Raw genomic sequence first — 19,329 nt, 5'->3', positions numbered from 1 at the left:
GTCTCAGAGTCAAACCAGGTTCTACTACTATACGTACCCAAGATCTTTAAGTAAAAGACTCACAGTGAAGCTGAATCTCATCAGAATCAAACCAGGTTCGATGACTATACGTACCCTAGGGCTGGCCTGAATAGCAATTTCTTGGCTACGGATATTCGGCCCCGATTAATGATGAATATCCGAATAGACGAGATGGACGAAGGAACGACCCAAATATTCGGACAGGTTCATGATGTCCGACGGCGGTAGAGACAAACGAAGGGCCGAAGAACCTTCAGATTGGTTCGTAACGTTTGTGTGGCATCGTCCGATGTTGGGGTGGTGGGGTTAAATCTGAATATTCGGATTGCAAAATAAATATTCAAATACCACCGTAATGACCCAATATTCAGATAGTCGGGTCCAGCCAGAATGCACCCAACATCTTTAGTTAAGTAAGAACCTCACAGTGAAGCTGAATCCCATCACCTCCTCCTCAAAATCAAACCAGGTCCATCGAGTATACGCACTCGACATCTTTAGTTCACTAAAAACCTCACAGTGAAGTCATCAGAATCAAAGGAAGTTCCACAACTATACATGCCCGACAGCTTTAAGTAGAAAAAACTTGAAAGGTTTCCGGCATAGATTTAAAGGTTTCTAGTAAAGATACTAAGGTTTATAATGAAGATTTAAGGATTTCAAGTGTAGACTGTGCAAGTTCTAGTTTAGATTTGGCAATTTCCAGTATAGAGTGAAGGTTTTTACTACAGTTTTCAAGGTATCTAATATAGACTGAAAGATTTCTATTGAAGATTTAAAGATTTATAGTCACGATTCTAGGGTTTCTAGAGAGATTTAAAGGTTTCTAGTAAGGTTTTTAAAGGTTTCTAGTAAGATTTTCATAGAGAATTGTGAAAAAACTTCACAACGAAGCCGAATCTCGTCAGCATCAAACCAGGTTCTACATCTTCATTTAAGTAAAAAATTCACAGTGAAACCAAACCTCATCACTTCCTCCTTGTCTCAGAATCAAACCAGGTTCTACAACTATACAGACCTGACATCTTTATTTAAGACACTTTTCATTGTTTAAGCTTCCTGTCAAAGCTTCCGTTCCAGTTTCCTGAGTAGTTTTTAATTACACTTCTTCTATTCCAGGAGCCCACCTCTGGGTTTTGCATTTCATTAGAAAACAGAAAGGAGCTTTTGGATCTGTAAGTCAAACGGAATCAGCGTGGAATTAAATGGAAACTCTTCTGCAGGAGATGTTCCACCCTGCTTTAACTAAAAGCTCATCGGACATCTAAATGATTTTAACTGCAAAACAATTTAATTAAATGATCAGTTGTGCCAGAGGATTGGTCAATGTTTTGTTTTAAGCGCCTTCGTTTGCATGTATTAGCAGCATAAATGAAGTTAAAAGTAGAAATAAGGATTCTGCCTGTTATAATGTTATGTATAAACTCCCTTTAGGCTCAATTAATGTGGCTCCACCTTCACTCCATCCTTAATCACCTTCAGGAGGCAGAAAAGCATCTTCAGCTGAATTATAACAGGACAGAAGTGGTTGTTTTTGGAGATAACTGAATTTTAACTCTTTGAATCTGGTTTCTACCTTTAGACTGTGAATATTTGCAGAGTTCCATAGAGGAGGTTCCAGATTTATCACTTTTTAATGGACTTTTTCCATCATTTCTGAGCCTCAGAACTTCATCAGTCCAGCAGATAGAACCATGACATTTAGGAGGAGGAACACATCTGAGTTCTGGTAAAAACTGACACCAGATCAGTTTAAATCCATCCAGGTGTCAAAGAAGTCTTAAAAAAAGACACAGTCCAAGAAGATTAAATAAAGACAGATTTTCCACAATTATGAATAGATTTATGTACATTTATGAAACTTTCATGTCATTTTCAACAATTCTTTGAATCATTTTGGACAAATTTTGAGATATTTGTGACTTTTTTAAACCCTTTTGGCCAACATTCATGTCATTTGACTAATTTCTGATAAAAAAAACACATTTGAATTCTGTTAAAAACCAACATTGAGCATCAGTATTTTGAGATGTCATAATATGTGTCACAAACCACAGCAGTTTATGACACAGAGTCATAGAAAGAATCACTGGAACCCTGGATTTGTTTCTGCTTTCTGATAATTCACTTTATTCTGGTTTCTCTTTCAGAAAAATAAATGTTTTGTGTGGGTGTTTTAGAAACGATTAATAAATATTAGTGAAAGAACTTCATGTCCTGTCCCACGACATGTAAGATTGTTTAGTTTTTATTGATTATCAGCAAAATTAAGTATTTTCTCTGCATAAATGATCATCTTTTATGAAATGTATAGACGTGAAAGAATAATGACTGTAATGTTATATTTTATTATAATATAATATATCATGATAATATTTATTGTTTAAAAAACAGCTTCATGGTGATTTAGAAAATTGATAAATATTTATCAAAATATATGTAAAAATGACCTATATTTGCAAACAAATATATATTTAAACTTAGAGGTTAGAAACTTTTATGTAACATTATTTTATTATTATTATTATTATGCATTATTATTTTCTCTTACCTTGTTTTATTGTTGTATTTTAATTATTTTATTTTGTATGTAATTTTAATAAATGCTATAATTAACCCTTTTAGTTGCATTTATTGCCTGACTTGTGCTAAACAGATAGAGCCTGACTAAATATCTGACTATATATGTGATATTTTAAACTTGATAAATAGTAGAAAGAGCCATAGTGTGTTGTAATAAACCACAGATTCATTGTTTATGCAGCACACACATGCTAATCGGCTGCATTAATCCATTATCAATCCTCCTGCCTCCTGGAGAAGCTTTTATTTTGAAAATCCATGTTGTCTGCTACGACCTCGGCCTCGGCTGTCGCTTCCTTTCTCCTGCCAACACTTGAAGGCTGTTAAACTGGACGCTGCTGCAGGCAATTATAGTCAAACACACTGTTCAGCGATGCAACACATTAAATGCTGCTGGATGCTAATTTCACGCTGTCCGACAACAATCCGTCGGCACTGAGGCTAAACACTGGCCTGTAAACACATCGAGGCCTTCAAGGATCTGGACGGTTTTCTACCTTCTCCTGATTTACCAAATAACTGATCTGATGAAAGACTCTGAGTCACTAAGAGCGAACAAACAACTGGATAAAAATAGAAAAGCAGCAGCAGATGAAGACAGACGAACGGACGAAGGGAGGCAGGTGGAAGAAGAGTCTTTACTAAGAGTATCTAAAGTATCAGAATATATCAGTAATGGAAAGTTCACAATACGATTCTGTGATACAACACGACATCTGTGTAGTTTAGAAGATTTATACTTAAGATTTTAGGGTTTCTAGAGCAGATTCAAAGGTTTCTAGTAAAGATTAAAGGTTTATAATATAGACAAAGGTTTCTGCAGTAGACTTAAAGGTTTCTAGTAAAGATTTTAATGTTTATAATAGAGATTTAAAGGTTTCTAGAGTAGACTTAAAGGTTTCGAGTAAAGACTGAAGGTTTATAATAAAGAATTAAAGGTTTCTAGTGTAGATTTAACAGTTTGTTGTAAAGATTCTAAAGTTTATACTATGGATTTATCATCTCTAACATCTATATTTAGGTAAAAACCTCACAGTGAAGCTGAATCTCATAACTTCCTCCTTGTCTCAGAGTCAAATCAGGTTCCAAGACTATATGTACCCGACAACTTCATTTAAGTGAAAAACAAGAAAGGTTTCTAGTGTAGATAAAGGTTGAGTAACTACTTGTAGGTTTAAAGGTTTCTAGTGAAGATTATGAGGTTTATAAAGTAGATTTAAGGATTTCAAGTGGAGATTCCACAACTTCTAGTTTAGATTTGGCAATTTCTAGTACAGATTGAAGGTTTCTGGTTCAGATTTCAAGGTCTCTAATATACATTTAAATATTTCTAGTGAAGGATTTAAAGGTTTCTGCTATAGATTTGAACATTTTTATTACAGACTTGAAGAGTTCTCGTACAGATTTGAAGGCTTCTCGTGCAGATTTGAAGACTTATTGTAAAGATATCAAGGTTTTTAATGCAGATTTAAAGATTTCTAGTGTGGATTTAAAGAGTTTTAGCAAAGATTTCAAAGTTTATGGCAAATATTTAAAGAGTTCCAGTGAAGGATTTTCAGATTTCTGGTAAAGATTTTAAGTTTTTTTTTTTTTTATAGATATGAAGATTTCCAATATAGATGTAAAGAGGTCTAGTATAGATTTGAGGGTTTCTAGGAAAGATCTGAGGATTTTTACTGTAGATTTTAAGGTACCTAGTAAAGATTTCCAGGTTTATAATATAGATTTATAGATTTCTAGTGAAGGGTTTAAGGGTTTCTGGTACTGGTTTGGGGATTTCTGGTTGATATTTGAAGATTTCTCGTCTAGGATTTAAATATCTCTTGCTGAATTGTACAAAGATAAATGAGCTGAAAGCACCACATGACAGCTTTCATGAGGATTGCCTCATATTTCTTCATACTGTCTCATCAGAACACAGTATTTACTGCCTTGCTGGCGTCTTGTCAAAGTGCAGCCTCACAAACAACTGGATAAAAATAGAAAAAGCAGCAGATGAAGACAGACAGACGGACGGATGGAGGGAGGCAGGTGGACGGACGGACGGACGCCGGCGGCAGAAACGGCTGACAGAAAATCAATGGACTCAGACGGAAGCAGCGATCCGATCGAGGAGAAGGAGGAAGAAGGAAGCGACACCAGAAATGTAAATAGTGAGAAAACACGCAGGAAGAAGAAACAAAAATAGACTCTTTAAACACAAGGGGCTGCAGAACGGGAGGATCACTTGACTGCGCCGCTATGAAACACCAGAAATGAATCATTTATTGTGGATTTATTGGCCATCACAGTGTGTGAGAGTGTGTAATAACCTCTCTGAGCAAACAGTGAGTGTTGAGCAGGCCAGAAGTCTGCATTAGTCACCTCAGCAGACGAGTCCTTATGAGCAGCAGAGAATAACAAACACTGCAGAGCACCGTCAAGAGATGACACACCGAGAACCACATTACTTATAATTATTTTATCTGCAGAGTCAGACAGAAACACGCTTTCGGCCAGCTTATGCAGCAGGTAGACATTTTTTTCTGTTTTACATTTAGAGCGTATGAAATTGTGAATACAAAAGCAAAGACAAGCTACTAGTCTGAAAATCATGGAACCTGTGAACAGCAAGCAGTCAACTTAAAATGCCAAAATACAAATATCAGTCAACTAATCAATGATAATAGTGGTGTACTGATCCCAAACAGGATCTCTACTGAGTTCATTCCACCTTAAATGTCTCCTTGCTTCAGGAAATAACAGTCTAATCTATGTTTACTAACCAGGGTTAACTCGCCACAGACCTGCATTTATTTGCCACAAAACTGTATTCAACAGTCATTTAGTAGCCACTCACCAGCCCATAAACCTGTGATAACTAGTCAATAAAGTGCATTTACCAGCCACAGTTTACTAGCTACTGACCTGCTTTTACTAGTCACTGATATGTTTACTAGTCACTCACCAGCCTGTGCTTGGATTACCAGCATATGGACCATTCTCAAAATACATGAACCTGCATTTACCTGCCACTGATTTTACTAACCTGTGACCTTTATTTACTTGTCTCCCATGTCCTCTAACCACTGACTGAAGCTTACTAGCTACCTACCCATTTTTACTAACTACTTATTGAAGTTTACTAGCTATTGACCAGTGTTTACTCACCACTGACTACTTGTATTTACTCTTTATTGACTGAAGCTTACTAGCTACTGATCAATGTTTTCTAACCAATGCCCGAAGTTTACTAGCTACTTTCTTGTTTTACTATCTACTTATTGAAGTTTACCGGCTATTGACCAGTGTTTATTAACCAATGACTAAAGATTGCTAGCTACTATTGATGTTTACTCACCGCTGACTAAAGTCTAGTGGCTACTAATCATTCTTTGCTAAGTTACTGGAGCTAATCTACAAAACATTTTCTTACATGCACGACCTTCTCTTTCTTCTGCCCTATTGGTTAATATATTATTATTCTGCAAAGTTATTAACAATCAAGTAATCAAGTTGACTTAAGTGTACTAGCTGCTGACTGATGTTTACTCACCACAGACTAAAGTTTGCTAGCTACTACTCAACGCTTATTAACCAATGACTGAAGTTTACTAGCTACTGATCGATGTTTGCTAACCACTGACTAAAGTTTACTAGCTACTACTCAACGCTTATTAACCACTGACTGAAGTTTACTAGCTACTGACTGATGTTTGCTTTAGTCAGCTAGTAATTACTAGCTAGTGACTGATGTTTGCTAACTACTGACAAAATTTTACTAGCTGCTGATCGATCTTTGCTAAGTATTGAGGGAAATTTACTAGCTACTAATCAATCTTTGCTAACCACTGACTGAAGTTTACTACCTACTAATCGATGTTTGCTAACCAATGTTTTAAGTTTACTAGCTGCTTATTTGTGTTTACTAACCACTGACTGAAGATCACGGATTACTGACCTGTGTTTAGTGACTGAAATTTACTAGTTACTGACCTGTGTTTATGAGTCGCTGATCTGCATTTACTGGTTAGCTGTGGTTAATAGTCACTAACATGTTTATTACCCCATAACCTGTGTTTAGTAGCATCTAGTTACTAGTTGTTGCTGTATAGTTATTATGTAAACATCTACTGTAGATCTAGATAGCCTATTTTGATTATATTTAACCAGCTATTGTGACAGTAATGCTTTGTAGAACACACACTAGACCGCTGACCTACATTTACCAACTACTGCACTGTTTACTACCACAGACTGCTTGATAAGCTCTGGTTACATAAATACACTTGTGTAACTAGTGGTGACTGCAGTTAACCCACCAACAAACACTGACCCGTATTTACTGTAGTTACCCGTTAACAGCACTAACCTGAGCGGAGGCGGTGGAGTCGTTCAGGGCTCTCTGCAGGGCGTGGCTCAGGCCTTTAGACAGGTTCTGCTTCAGGATCAGGTCCAGGCGGTTCCTTCGCAGCTCAATGGACAAAACTGTGAAAGAGAAAATGAAACAATACTGAACATCTGAGCAGAATATTTTCACGTGTAGCTTATATTAATTCTTCAACAAGTCTGGTTCACCGCTTGTGTTACAGGCGTATAATCACTTAGATTCTAACTGAAACTGCAGATATAAAATAGGCCTTTTTTAAACTAAAGAGCTCGTACTATGGACCTTTCCTCCATATTAAGTGCATTTTTTGTCTTCTAGAACATTTTTACATACTTTAACCCTCCTGTTTGGTTAGTTTCTCAGGAATAGCAATGATGTTGGTCTGGGGTGTGTTTAATTATCCAACCAAAAAATCCCAACAAACATTGCTTATATCTCATTATTAACCCCATTACCAATCAACAACATGCTAAAGACAAAGGAAACCCCTAAAAAGTATAAATTCTGTCAACCCTCAGTAAAAACTGTGGTACATGAAATCAAAGACTACAATCTCCGGCTTGTTCTTGTTATTAATTTTCCTATTCTAGTGTCTTTGCTTGAGGAAAATGTGCGCTGGTTTTGGTGCAGGTTTAGGTTTTAATTAATTTGTGTAAATGTTCCTACATCTCGGTCATGTAACCGGTACACATTGTTCCTGAGCTTCATTTCGTGTTTTTTCATCATTACTTTGTAATCGTTTTTTCCAGAACAACGGCTAAAGCTTGCATTTACATAACACTGATTATGTTCTATGTAATTTGAAAAAGGGGCCATACAACAACAGGAGAGTGTCCTTTATGACAACGTCCTGATGTCTTAGACGGTCATATTGTAACTTGCTTCTTTACCTTAAAGACATTCCAGAAATAATGTTTCACTGTGAAGACATTCCAGAACTCAAGTTTCTTCTGAAAGACATTCTGGAACTTGTGTTTCACCTTAACATCTTTCACTTTGAGGGTATTCTGGAACTCATGTTTCACTTTAAACATTTTTCACACCAAAGATATTCCAGAACTTGCGTTTCATCTTCATAATGAAGCAGGAATATCTTAATCAAGGATTTTGCGCGTCAGCTGATTTATTTATCATTTAGTATCAAACAGTCATCACATATAATTTTTTTTCAGAATTTAATAGATTAAAAATACATTGAAGAAGAAGCTTGTGCATGTCGGTAAATATAGATCAGCTGTAGTACCTGGTTGTTCCACCAGGTGGAGCCTCTACCTGTTTAACGCCGTAGAGACCAGAGGAGGCATCATTCAGACTACAGGAAGTTGATATAGGCAAGCGGAAAGCATTGTGGGCGTTTGTGGGCACCATGACAATGACGCCTGCGGTGGTTAAGAACACTCTACCAGAGCTCGTGTTAAAAAAAACTGGAATTGACTAAGACGGTGTTCTTAAATCTTATTGGTGTACGTATAAATGCTACCTCCACAGTCAAAATAAGGACTAAAATTCCAAATATCACTCGTGATCAGGTTTTAGTTTCATACCTGTTCTGACCCAGAACTTCTCCGTCACATTGCAAGGCAGGGGAAGTTCCTCGGCGCTGGTACTGGATGGAGGCGGCTGGGTCCCGGTAGGAAGTGGTGTAGTTTGGACCGGGACGAACATGGTGGTGGGAGGAGCCTTTGTTGTTGTTGTTGTTGTGGTGGTGGTGGTGGTGGCAGCAGTAGTAGTTGTAGTAGTTGTAGGTACGGTGGTGGTAGTAGTGGGAGCAGGAGTAGTAGTAGTAGTAGTAGTAGTGGTGGTGGTAGTTGGGGGAACGGTGGTAGTAGTAGTGGTAGTGGGGGCAGGTGTAGTTGTAGTGGTGGTTGTAGGTTCTGTTGTGGTCGTCGTGGTAACTTTGAGGCTGGTTGTTTGCTGCGTGGTTGCCATGGTGGTGGTATTTGGCGGTGATGTCACAGCGCCCCCAGTGGTCGGCGGTGGCGTTGCAACCTCGGTCACAGTGGGAGTGGTCATCGCAGGCGTCGTCGTGGTTACCGTGGTCAGCTGGAGGTCGGTCACAGTGTCCTGGCTGGTGGAGGGTGAAGCCGTGGTGGGCTCTGGGGACTTCATGCTGGAGAACGTGGAGGCGCTGGTCGGTGACAGCGGGGCGACAGTGGTGGTGGTGGTGGTAGACGTGGTTGTGAGCCGCGAGGTGTTTCTGGTGCGGACCGGCATGGTGGTGTTCCACTGGTGGGTGGAGAACGGGCTGGTGACGTTGGCTGGTAGCGTGATGTCGTGGTCGCCCACCGTGGACAGCAGCGACTCCGGGACGGTGGGGAGATCCCAGGCCGGCAGGCTGCTCACCGACTCCTCTGTAGGGAGAAAAAAACATTTAGAGACCAGTGGAACTCAAGGATGTTAGAGATTCTGCCATTAAATTTAACACTAATTGTTTTAAAATGAATCTGTCTTTCTTAAGGAAGGAGCTTATGGCCAATTTATGGTTTCCACATCCTCAGACAGTGACTATTCAAGGTTCATACTATCAATATTTCCTTGAAGTCCATAGAGGAGGGTCCAGATTTATCACTTTTTAATGGACTTTTTCCATCATTTCTGAGCCTCAGAACTTCATCAGTCCAGCAGATAGAACCATGACATTTAGGAGGAGAAACACATCTGAGTTCTGGTAAAAACTGACACCAGATCAATTTTACATCCACTCTAGGATTCACAATGAAAAGCTAAGCAAAATCACAGTAATTTTGGATAATTTTTGTCTCATTTTGAACAACAAATGAGTTATTTTGGACACATTTTGAGAAATTCAGGTGTCTAAAGCTAATTAAAATTTCATTTTGGAATCATTTTAGGTCATTTTGAACAACTTATTATTTATTTTGGAATAATTTTGAGTCCATTTGGATTGCTTTTTTTCCATTTTTCGAAATTTGGACAATGTTTGTGTGATTTTGGATCTTTTATGACATTTTAAGCAATTTCTGATTAATAAAAAAAACATTTAAGTTCTGTTTTAAAACTGCAACCAAGTCAGTTTTGCAGAGAATCCACATGGCACAGTCTGAAGCGAATCAAAAAGTAGGTAATTTAGGATAACTTTTGTGTAATTTTAGAAAACTTTTGTGTCTTTTTGAACAATTTTTTGAGTCATCCTAGAATTATTTCTGAGGTTTTTGCCATTTTGGACGAATGTTGAAAAATTTCGGATGATCTTTGTATAATTTTGGACACTCATGACATTTTGAGCAATTTCTTATGAATAAAAAACCCATTTGAGCTCTGTTTAAAAGCTGCAACCAAATCCGTTTTACATCCCCTCACAGTCTGACGACTAAATCTGATTTGTATAATTTGGAATAAATTTCAAATAATCTTGGACACATTTCTAGTAATATTCGACAGATTTTGGTAATTTTGGATGATTTTTGCATCATTGTAGACAACTTTCATGTCCATTTGAACAATTTTGAACCATTTATGGGGGGAAAAAATTCTGTCAGTTTCAATACTTTCCGAATAACATGAGATGAGATGTTTGGTTTAAACCAGCTATAACAAACCACTCATTTTTTACCTGCACTCGACACCAGGATCATCTTCTAGACAGGATTCCTTCGGTGTCAAAACAATATTATAATGAAGTCTTTCATTAACACCCAAAATTATTTATAAATCTGAGTCTCCAAATAAGTGAAAAGTGATGCAGATGAAACAGTTTGCGGGTTCATAACAAACTTGGCAAAACTCAATTGTCAGTTTTCTCATGGCTGAGGAACAACGGGGGCGAGGAGGTTGTTGTCAAATTGAAATTACACAAGATGAAGCGTGCATCACTTCCAATTTTACACAGGGAATACAAATCCAATTTTAACGTGCAAACCAGAGCGGCATTTTAATGCCACAGGCTCCATCTACATACTAATATGAGACGCAAATTGATGGAAGGAGTGGAGGAGGCTGAAGTAAACAAGAGGGAGGTGATCAATCGTCCTCAGACTGAGTCCCAGATTCAATCTCTGCCTCCCTAAACCTCCCGAGGACATCGACTGTTGGGTTTGTGATGATGTGAGTCGAAGTGACGGGAAAAATCAGGCAGCAGAACATTAGGTTCTGCTGGTTCTCTGCTCGGAAACTGAAGCATCTGTGGAGGATTTACCTTGTTGGTGGCAATAAGACATGGTGGTGAGGACAAAGATGATGATGATGATGAAGACAGAGATGACAGTGTGGTAAAGATGATGACAAGAAGATGAAGACGATGGTGATGGGAGGATGAAGAGATGATAGTACTGCTGGAAATAATGGTTAGCAATGATGAAGAGAACGCATTTTATTATGCAAATGAACAAAACACCTAAATGTTTGTGATTCCCCACACTCTTTTTTAACTAAAGATGTCCTGATTATGTTGTTTTTTTACGTCCAATCTGATTCAAAGCATTTAATATTTAGTATTTGCCGATACAGTGTCCAAATCTGACACGATTTTCCTCGATATTACACATTTCAAGCACATTATATCATTAAAATCCAACGTATATGCTTAAAAATTGAATAGTTGAGCAATGCATAAAGAATGCTGGAGGTGGTCATAAACCTCCACAAGCTCCAGAAGAAAACTTGTAAGTAAAGCCTGAAAAATACTGAACTAATCAGTCAAATCTGGTCCAAATCATCAACAGCTCCACTCTGGTTTTCCTCCTTTAAAGTCTCTTTTTGGGTGGGTTGTCTACTCGTGAACTGCACTTACCTAAGGAATAGTAATGATTATCACTTAACAGATTAATTGCTGTTAATAATTCAACTCATTAAAAATATATTCACCGATTAAAGAAGGTCGTGCATGTCAATACATTTATTGTAGATTAGCTGTAGTACCTGGTTGTTCCACCAGGTGGAGCCTCTTCCTGTTTAATACTGTAGAGACCAAAGGAGGCGTCACTCAGACTACAGCAGAGAGCATTGTGGGAGTTTAGCAGCAATGGGCATCATGACAAAGATTTCTGTGGTGGTTAATGACCTCCGACCAGATTTCATGTACTCAAAATAAAAACTGGAATCAACTAGTTTCCCATTTTACTAAATTTGAATTAATAATTAATGAATGATAACCTGACTAATCATTGACAGAGAAAAATATTCAAAATTTGCATCTCTAATGTCGTGCCACAAACTGAACTGGAACGAAATCTTCCTTTGACATTAAATGGAAACAGCCCTAAAATGAAAAGTCATTGAACTTCTCCTTTAAAAGATGATTGTCATGTTTTATTTTTGCTGCAACCAGCCACTGCACTGCAGACCTGTCAAACTGTGATTCTTCCACATCGTGAAACATTTTGCTCGGGGCCCTAAAAACAGATCTTTACTCTGCATCTGAAAACTTCTGGAGGGTTGTGTCACTCTGTTTTTAGCTTTCCCAAAACCAAAAACAAGAGAAGAAACTGATTTTTTTAAAATTCCGCGCTAACAGAAGTTGCGTTGGAAGCGTTCTCGGTTAATCAGCTCGTTACTTCCAGAGGTTACATCCAAAGCCAAGGAGCACCGTAGCGGCAAACAACATTACAGTGATGGATTACGAAATAAAGAGTCTCCTCTCTTGAAAATGCGAGACAAATTAGTAGAGATAACAAGCTGTCCGGACGTGTTAGCGTAAACGAGGAGGATTTAAATCCTGAACTAAAGATGAAGAAAAATCTACAACTACAAAGATATACTAAATATTAATACCTTGAAGTATTTTTAAAGGCTCCCTGCAAGAAAAAACACATTTTACTGTGTAGTATTAATACAGAAACGCATACTTGTCTGTAATAAAGTCAGAAAATCATAATTACATTCAAAAGAATTCATTAGTCTTTAGGAATAAAACCACATTTTATACGTTTCTCATCAGTATCTTGTGTGTTTTTCATGTGATACTACATTTACCCTCTAATGCTACATTTACCCTCTAATGCTACATTTAACCTCTAATGCTACATTTAACTTCTAATGCTACATTTAACCTCTAATACCACATTTACCCTCTAATGCTACATTTACCCTCTAATGCTTCATTTACCCTCTAATGCTACATTTAACCTCTAATACCACATTTACCCTCTAATGCTACATTTACCATCTAATACTACATTTACCCTCTAATGCTACATTTACCCTCTAATGCTACATTTAACCTCTAATACCACATTTACCCTCTAATGCCACATTTACCTTCTAATGCTACATTTACCATCTAATACTACATTTACCCTCTAATGCTACATTTACCCTCTAATGCTACATTTAACCTCTAATACCACATTTACCCTCTAATGCTACATTTACCCTCTAACGCTACATTTACCCTCTAATGCTACATTTACCCTCTATTGCTACATTTACCTTCTAATACTACATTTACCCTCTAACGCTACATTTACCCTCTAACACTACATTTACTCTCTAATGCTACATTTACCCTCTAACGCTACATTTACCCTCTAATGCTACATTTAACCTCTAATACTAAATTTACCCTCTAACGCTACATTTACCCTCTAACGCTACATTTACCCTCTAATGCTACATTTACCCTCTAACGCTACATTTACCCTCTAAGGCTACATTTACCCTCTAACGCTACATTTACCCTCTAAGGCTACATTTACCCTCTAATGCTACATTTAACCTCTAATACTAAATTTACCCTCTAATGCTACATTTACCCTCTAATACTATATTTACCCTCTAATGCTACATTTACCCTCTAATACTATATTTACCCTCTAAGGCTACATTTACCCTCTAATACTATATTTACCCTCTAAGGCTACATTTACCCTCTAATGCTCCATTTAACCTCTAATACTAAATTTACCCTCTAACGCTACATTTACCCTCTAACGCTACATTTACCCTCTAATGCTACATTTACCCTCTAATACTATATTTACCCTCTAATGCTACATTTACCCTCTAATACTATATTTACCCTCTAAGGCTACATTTACCCTCTAATACTATATTTACCCTCTAAATCTACATTTACCCTCTAATGCTACATTTAACCTCTAATACTAAATTTACCCTCTAATACTATATTTACCCTCTAATACTATATTTACCCTCTAATGCTACATTTACCCTCTAACGCTACATTTACCCTCTAATGCTACATTTAACCTCTAATACTAAATTTACCCTCTAAATCTACATTTACCCTCTAATGCTACATTTAACCTCTAATACTATATTTACCCTCTAATACTATATTTACCCTCCAATGCTACATTTACCCTCTAATGCTACATTTAACCTCTAATACTAAATTTACCCTCTAAATCTACATTTACCCTCTAATGCTACATTTACCCTCTAATGCTACATTTACCCTCTAATGCTACATTTACCCTGTAATGCTACATTTACCCTCTAACGCTACATTTACCCTCTAATGCTACATTTACCCTCTAATACTACATTTACCCTCTAATGCTACATTTACCCTCTAATGCTACATTTACCCTCCAATGCTACATTTACCCTCTAATGCTACATTTAACCTCTAATACTAAATTTACCCTCTAAATCTACATTTACCCTCTAATGCTACGTTTACTCTCCAATGCTACATTTACCCTCTAATGCTACATTTACCCTCTAATGCTACATTTACCCTCTAATACTACATTTACCCTCTAATGCTACATTTACCCTCCAATGCTACATTTACCCTCTAATGCTACATTTAACCTTTGGGTCATTCCGTGTGGTTTCATCAGATGGTGGTTGCTGCATCATTTTCAAATTAGTCCTAAATTTGCATGCCATTAGACAGTCACAAAAGTACTTTCTATGCAAAATCGTAGGCCTGTAGCTCAAATAGTTTCTGAGTTGTGGGGTCTGAAATTTTCAGAATTTGGGCTATAAAAAGCCTCGCCTGTGTTTTTTGCATCTTTAAGTGGTTATTTCTCAGCCTCTAAACATACCAGAGAGCTGTGAGTTGGTAAACAAGGCCTCTGCATGTAGCTAGTGCCCCACAAACATCCCCAGGTGTTTCCCTCCACTCTGCAGGCCATGGGGGCTTGCTAAAAATGCTAAAAAATTAAGAGATAGCTACTCACGAGTGGAGTTTGGGACCTTAAAAGTACTAGAAATACTGCACAGAAGTGTTCTAACACCCATGGGTTCCATTCTACACAAACTTGTGTGATAACTTAGCAAACTGGAGCTTTCTAGGTACCTCAGTTTGGAAAATATGAGCTCCCAAAGTTGGACGAGATTTTAAATTGGCTATCTTTGGTGGCAAAAATCTCAGTGTGGGACAGGTACCAGAGACCCCAAATTTTTCTACAAGACAGTTCCATCTGTCTTCTATCACTGTACAAAAAAGCAGCAGGGTTATATTTGTAGTTACTGAGATATTCTTACTCAAAATGGCATGGGTAATGTCAAAATGGTTTTTTGCTTTTCACTACTTTAAATATTTTAAATACTTTAAATATACTTTAAATTAGGATACAAGTATTAGTAGTCATTCCAATGGTAGTATTATGTATGTTTTGTTCTTTTTGAAATGTTAGTTGTTCAAGGTGACTACCTTCAAAAAGTGTAATGACATGTTGACACCCATTTGCAATGCATACATGTAATTATCACATACACATACAAATTACATGTCCTAACTTGAATTCAGGGAGCTCTGTAGTAGTTCATGGTTGATTAATTTAAAAATAACAACAATAATGTTGAATTTCACAGTATCAGTGCAGTGGGATTAAACATGTTAAATTTAAGTGTACAATGTCATGTTACAAGCAAAAGAACCTATACCTAAGTTATAACTTAGGTATACCTAAGTTATACCATTACAGCTTCCTACCAGTACTTTAGCTACTTCGCTGTATTGATTACACGCTGGATTGACTTCAATCCCTTTTATGGACTTGAAGTGTGTATTATTTGGAAAACGGTGTCAGATTTGTAGAAAAACTAGATGTGCTTTACTTAAAAAGAAGGACTATGTTGAACCAGCAGACGTACCCAGACCGTCGCTGTTGGAGGAGTTGTGCGACGTGTTGTGTGTCTGACTGTTGGTGTCTGGAGGTGAAGAGGAGGAGGACGATGAAGGCAAAGAGGAAGCTTTAGTTGTTGTTGTAGAGGATGAGGAGGAGGCCTTGGACGCCCAGGCGGCTTTAGACAGCAGCCCTAAAGGTTTATTTGGGGTCTCTGGCAGCAGGCCGAGCACCGACGTCACCGCCGGCTGCTCCCTCTGGACCCCCGGCTGCAGCCTCTGTGGGCCCAGCCAGGCTGCAGGGCCCCTGGGCACGCCTGGCAGGTCGCCCCCCTCCGAGTCCACGCCGACCTCGGCCCAGGCGCCAGTTCCCGCCATAATCCCCGTCTCGGCAAACACCCCGGTGTCGACTCCCGCTTCCGTCCAAACCGCCGTTCTGGCCTCGGTGAACACTTTCCCCTCCGGCCAGGCGGCGGCAGAAACGTCGACGTCTTTGTGTTCCGAGTGGACCGGCCTTGTCGCCTCGTCCAGACCTCCTTGAGCTGCTGCAGGAACAGAAACAGGACGGAGAAGAAGTAGTGCTGGTTAATTAGGAGTTCTGAGAGGGGGACAAAATGACAAAAACTTGTCAAGAATGACTCCATAATTCTTAGAATGGATCTAAAATGACATAAAAGTTGACTCAGATTTAGTCTATTGGAGTGGATGTAAAAACAATTCAGCTGAAAATCTGTCAAAAATGACTGATTATTGTCCAAAACGACTGAAAATATTGTTCACAATCACACAAAATCTTTCAAAATTACACAAAAATCTCCTACATTTCTCAAAATGTGTTCAAAATTGATTCAATATTTGTCCAGAATGACTAAAATTAGTTTTTACCAGAACTCAAATGTGTTTCATTCAAGATGTCATGACTGAGCAGGAATTATACAAAACTTGCCCCAAAATTTCTAAATTTTTTTTGTACAAAATGACAAAACTCGTCAAAAATGAACCGATATTTGTTCAGAATGAAACAGAAATCATCTAAAATGGCTCAAAATTTGTACAAAATGACAAAAGTTCATCAAAAATGACTCCAAAATTGTTGCAAGTGACCAAAAATTTGTCTAAAAGGAGTGTGGATGGAAAGAGGATTCAACTGATTAAAAACCTGTCAAAAATGATGGAATATTTATCTGAAATGACTGAAAAAAGTGTTCAAAGTCCCACAAAATATTTCACAGTTACACAGTAATCAGTTAGTTTTCTTTTTTGGTACCTGACAATGCAAAAATAATAATAATACTCAGTGTTGTGCTAATTACTGATTCATAAGAGAAATAATTCTGCTAAATTTTTTAAAGCAACACCTGTAAACAAATTGGCATTTAAAAGTATAAAATGCTGAAAATGGATAATTGTGTGCTAGTTACTGATCCTGGTTTTAAAGAAAAGAAATAATTTAAAGGGGAAAATAATCTATAATATGTTATGCTTTTTGTTTTTTACAGTTTTGTCTTTAGGGTCCTCTGTACAGCTTTTGTTTTTAGTGTTAGAATTAATGAATGACGGTTATAAAGACAACACACGGCAGTCACCGAAAAGATGTATAGTTTCTCAAAATAAAAGAAAAAAGGCTCAGTATTTCTCCAAAATAGCTCATAAAGCTCAAAGCGTCGCTGGCCTCAGGAGGTTTAAAGCTGCAGAAATCAGACATCTATCAGGATTTCTGTCTCTGACTCGTCTAAAGGGATTAAAAAGAAAAAAAACTGGAGAAATAACGTCTAAAGTAGGTCACTTATGTTTTCAGAGGATAAAGCATAGGGAATTAATTTAGATGTTCCAGAGCAAATAAACCAGGACACACACACCCTAATCAGCTGATTTCACACACGCTAATCTGATCTGCTGGGTTAGCCGTGTTATTCCTCGAACAAACACCGATCTGAGCAGAACGACTCCAGAACGTGTTCAACGACGGGCCCAGATGACCCGAAACAGTCCAGAAGGAGCCAAATGTGTTTGCAATGACACAGAAACTGGAAAACCTTACTCAAAATAAGTGTAAAAATGATAAAAAGCTGTCAGAAATGATTGAATATCATCCTAAATGACTGATAAAATGGTCCAACATCACATAAAATTACACAGAAATTTCTCAAAATTAGTTCAGAATGACAAAAATTTGTCAAAATTGACTCAATTATTTGTCTTAACTGATTCAAAAGTTGTCCAAAATTACGAAACCTGTAAAAAATTTACCAAAATTTGTTCAGAATGAAGCAGAAATTGTCTGAAATGACTTAAAATTTGTACATATTTAACAAAAACCTGTTAAAAATGACTGAATATCATCCAAAAAAATGAATAAAAGTGCAAAAACACACAAAATCCTTCAAAATCACACAAATATCATCCCAAAATGTAAAAAAAATTGTTCAAAATGACAAAATTGTCAAAATTGGCTACATTTTTGTACAAAATTACTCAAAAAATTGACTAAATGACACAAAAGTTCACCAAAATAACACAACCATTATCCAAAATGACTCATCTTTCCGTCTTTATCATCACGTAGGAAAACATTTTTGTCTTTCAGGTCCTCAGTGTAGCTTCTGAGTGTTTTATTTACGTATTTATGACATCTGAGGTTGAAACTTCAACATTCAACTCAAAACCACACAATAAAAGCATTAAAATGATCCAGAAAGCAGATTTAGCCATTTGTTTACATGTCAGAGTTGAGATCCAGTAATTCTGTGAGGATCTGATTATTGATAAATGAAGGTTAAAGATGCTTCTGCTGCCGTTTCCAGCTTCTCTCAACAACATGGAGGAAGCCTGAACACAAACGGCCGATGAATGAATGAATTCCTCCTTTTAACGAGGACGCCGTCCCGTAACGAGCAGCAGATTGTCGGCTAGAGATGCTTTATGGCTGCTTCAGTCTTTAATTAAGCCGTCGTCCTCCAGAGACCAGCAGAGCGTGAGAAGAGACGATGAAACCTGCTCTGTCCACGTCGTTTCCTCTCAACTCTCAATGAACCAACCCTCCTTTGATGTATCTGGATTAGCTTCAGGCTGTGACACCCGGATTTCTCAAGATTTCTCCAAAATGACTCGTTAAATTGTGGAAAATGACACAGAAATTTTCTAAAACTACTCAGATTTCAATTAGCTTTACATTGTGATACCTAGACTGTCAAAAATGAACCAACATTTGCCCAAAATGATTAAAACAAACGTTTCAAACGATGCAAAAATTGGCGAAAATTCCACAAAAAATATCCAAAATCACACAAAATGTGTCCAGACAGAAATTATCCAAATTTGCTCAAAAATGACTCAAAATTGATCTAAGTGACCTAAA

At 37.5% G+C, this 19,329-nt stretch overlaps 1 protein-coding gene across 1 annotated transcript in view; it reads right to left on the bottom strand.

The window, feature by feature from the left end:
• Nucleotides 1–19,329, bottom strand: part of kiaa1549la (KIAA1549-like a) — a 144,709-nt gene that overhangs the window by 78,218 nt on the left and 47,162 nt on the right. The window contains exons 2-4 of the mRNA XM_051951865.1: nt 16,001–16,516; nt 8,518–9,324; nt 6,956–7,071 (exon numbers count right to left, since the gene is read on the bottom strand). Coding sequence (XP_051807825.1) covers nt 6,956–7,071; nt 8,518–9,324; nt 16,001–16,516 — 1,439 coding nt within the window. The remainder of the gene's footprint in view (nt 1–6,955; nt 7,072–8,517; nt 9,325–16,000; nt 16,517–19,329) is intronic.

The sequence above is a fragment of the Acanthochromis polyacanthus genome, chromosome 8, assembly GCF_021347895.1.
Source record: "Acanthochromis polyacanthus isolate Apoly-LR-REF ecotype Palm Island chromosome 8, KAUST_Apoly_ChrSc, whole genome shotgun sequence".
Classification (NCBI taxonomy): domain Eukaryota; kingdom Metazoa; phylum Chordata; class Actinopteri; family Pomacentridae; genus Acanthochromis; species Acanthochromis polyacanthus.
The sequence above is the reverse complement of the archived record's forward strand: the minus strand, read 5'-3'. Positions and strand labels throughout refer to the sequence as shown.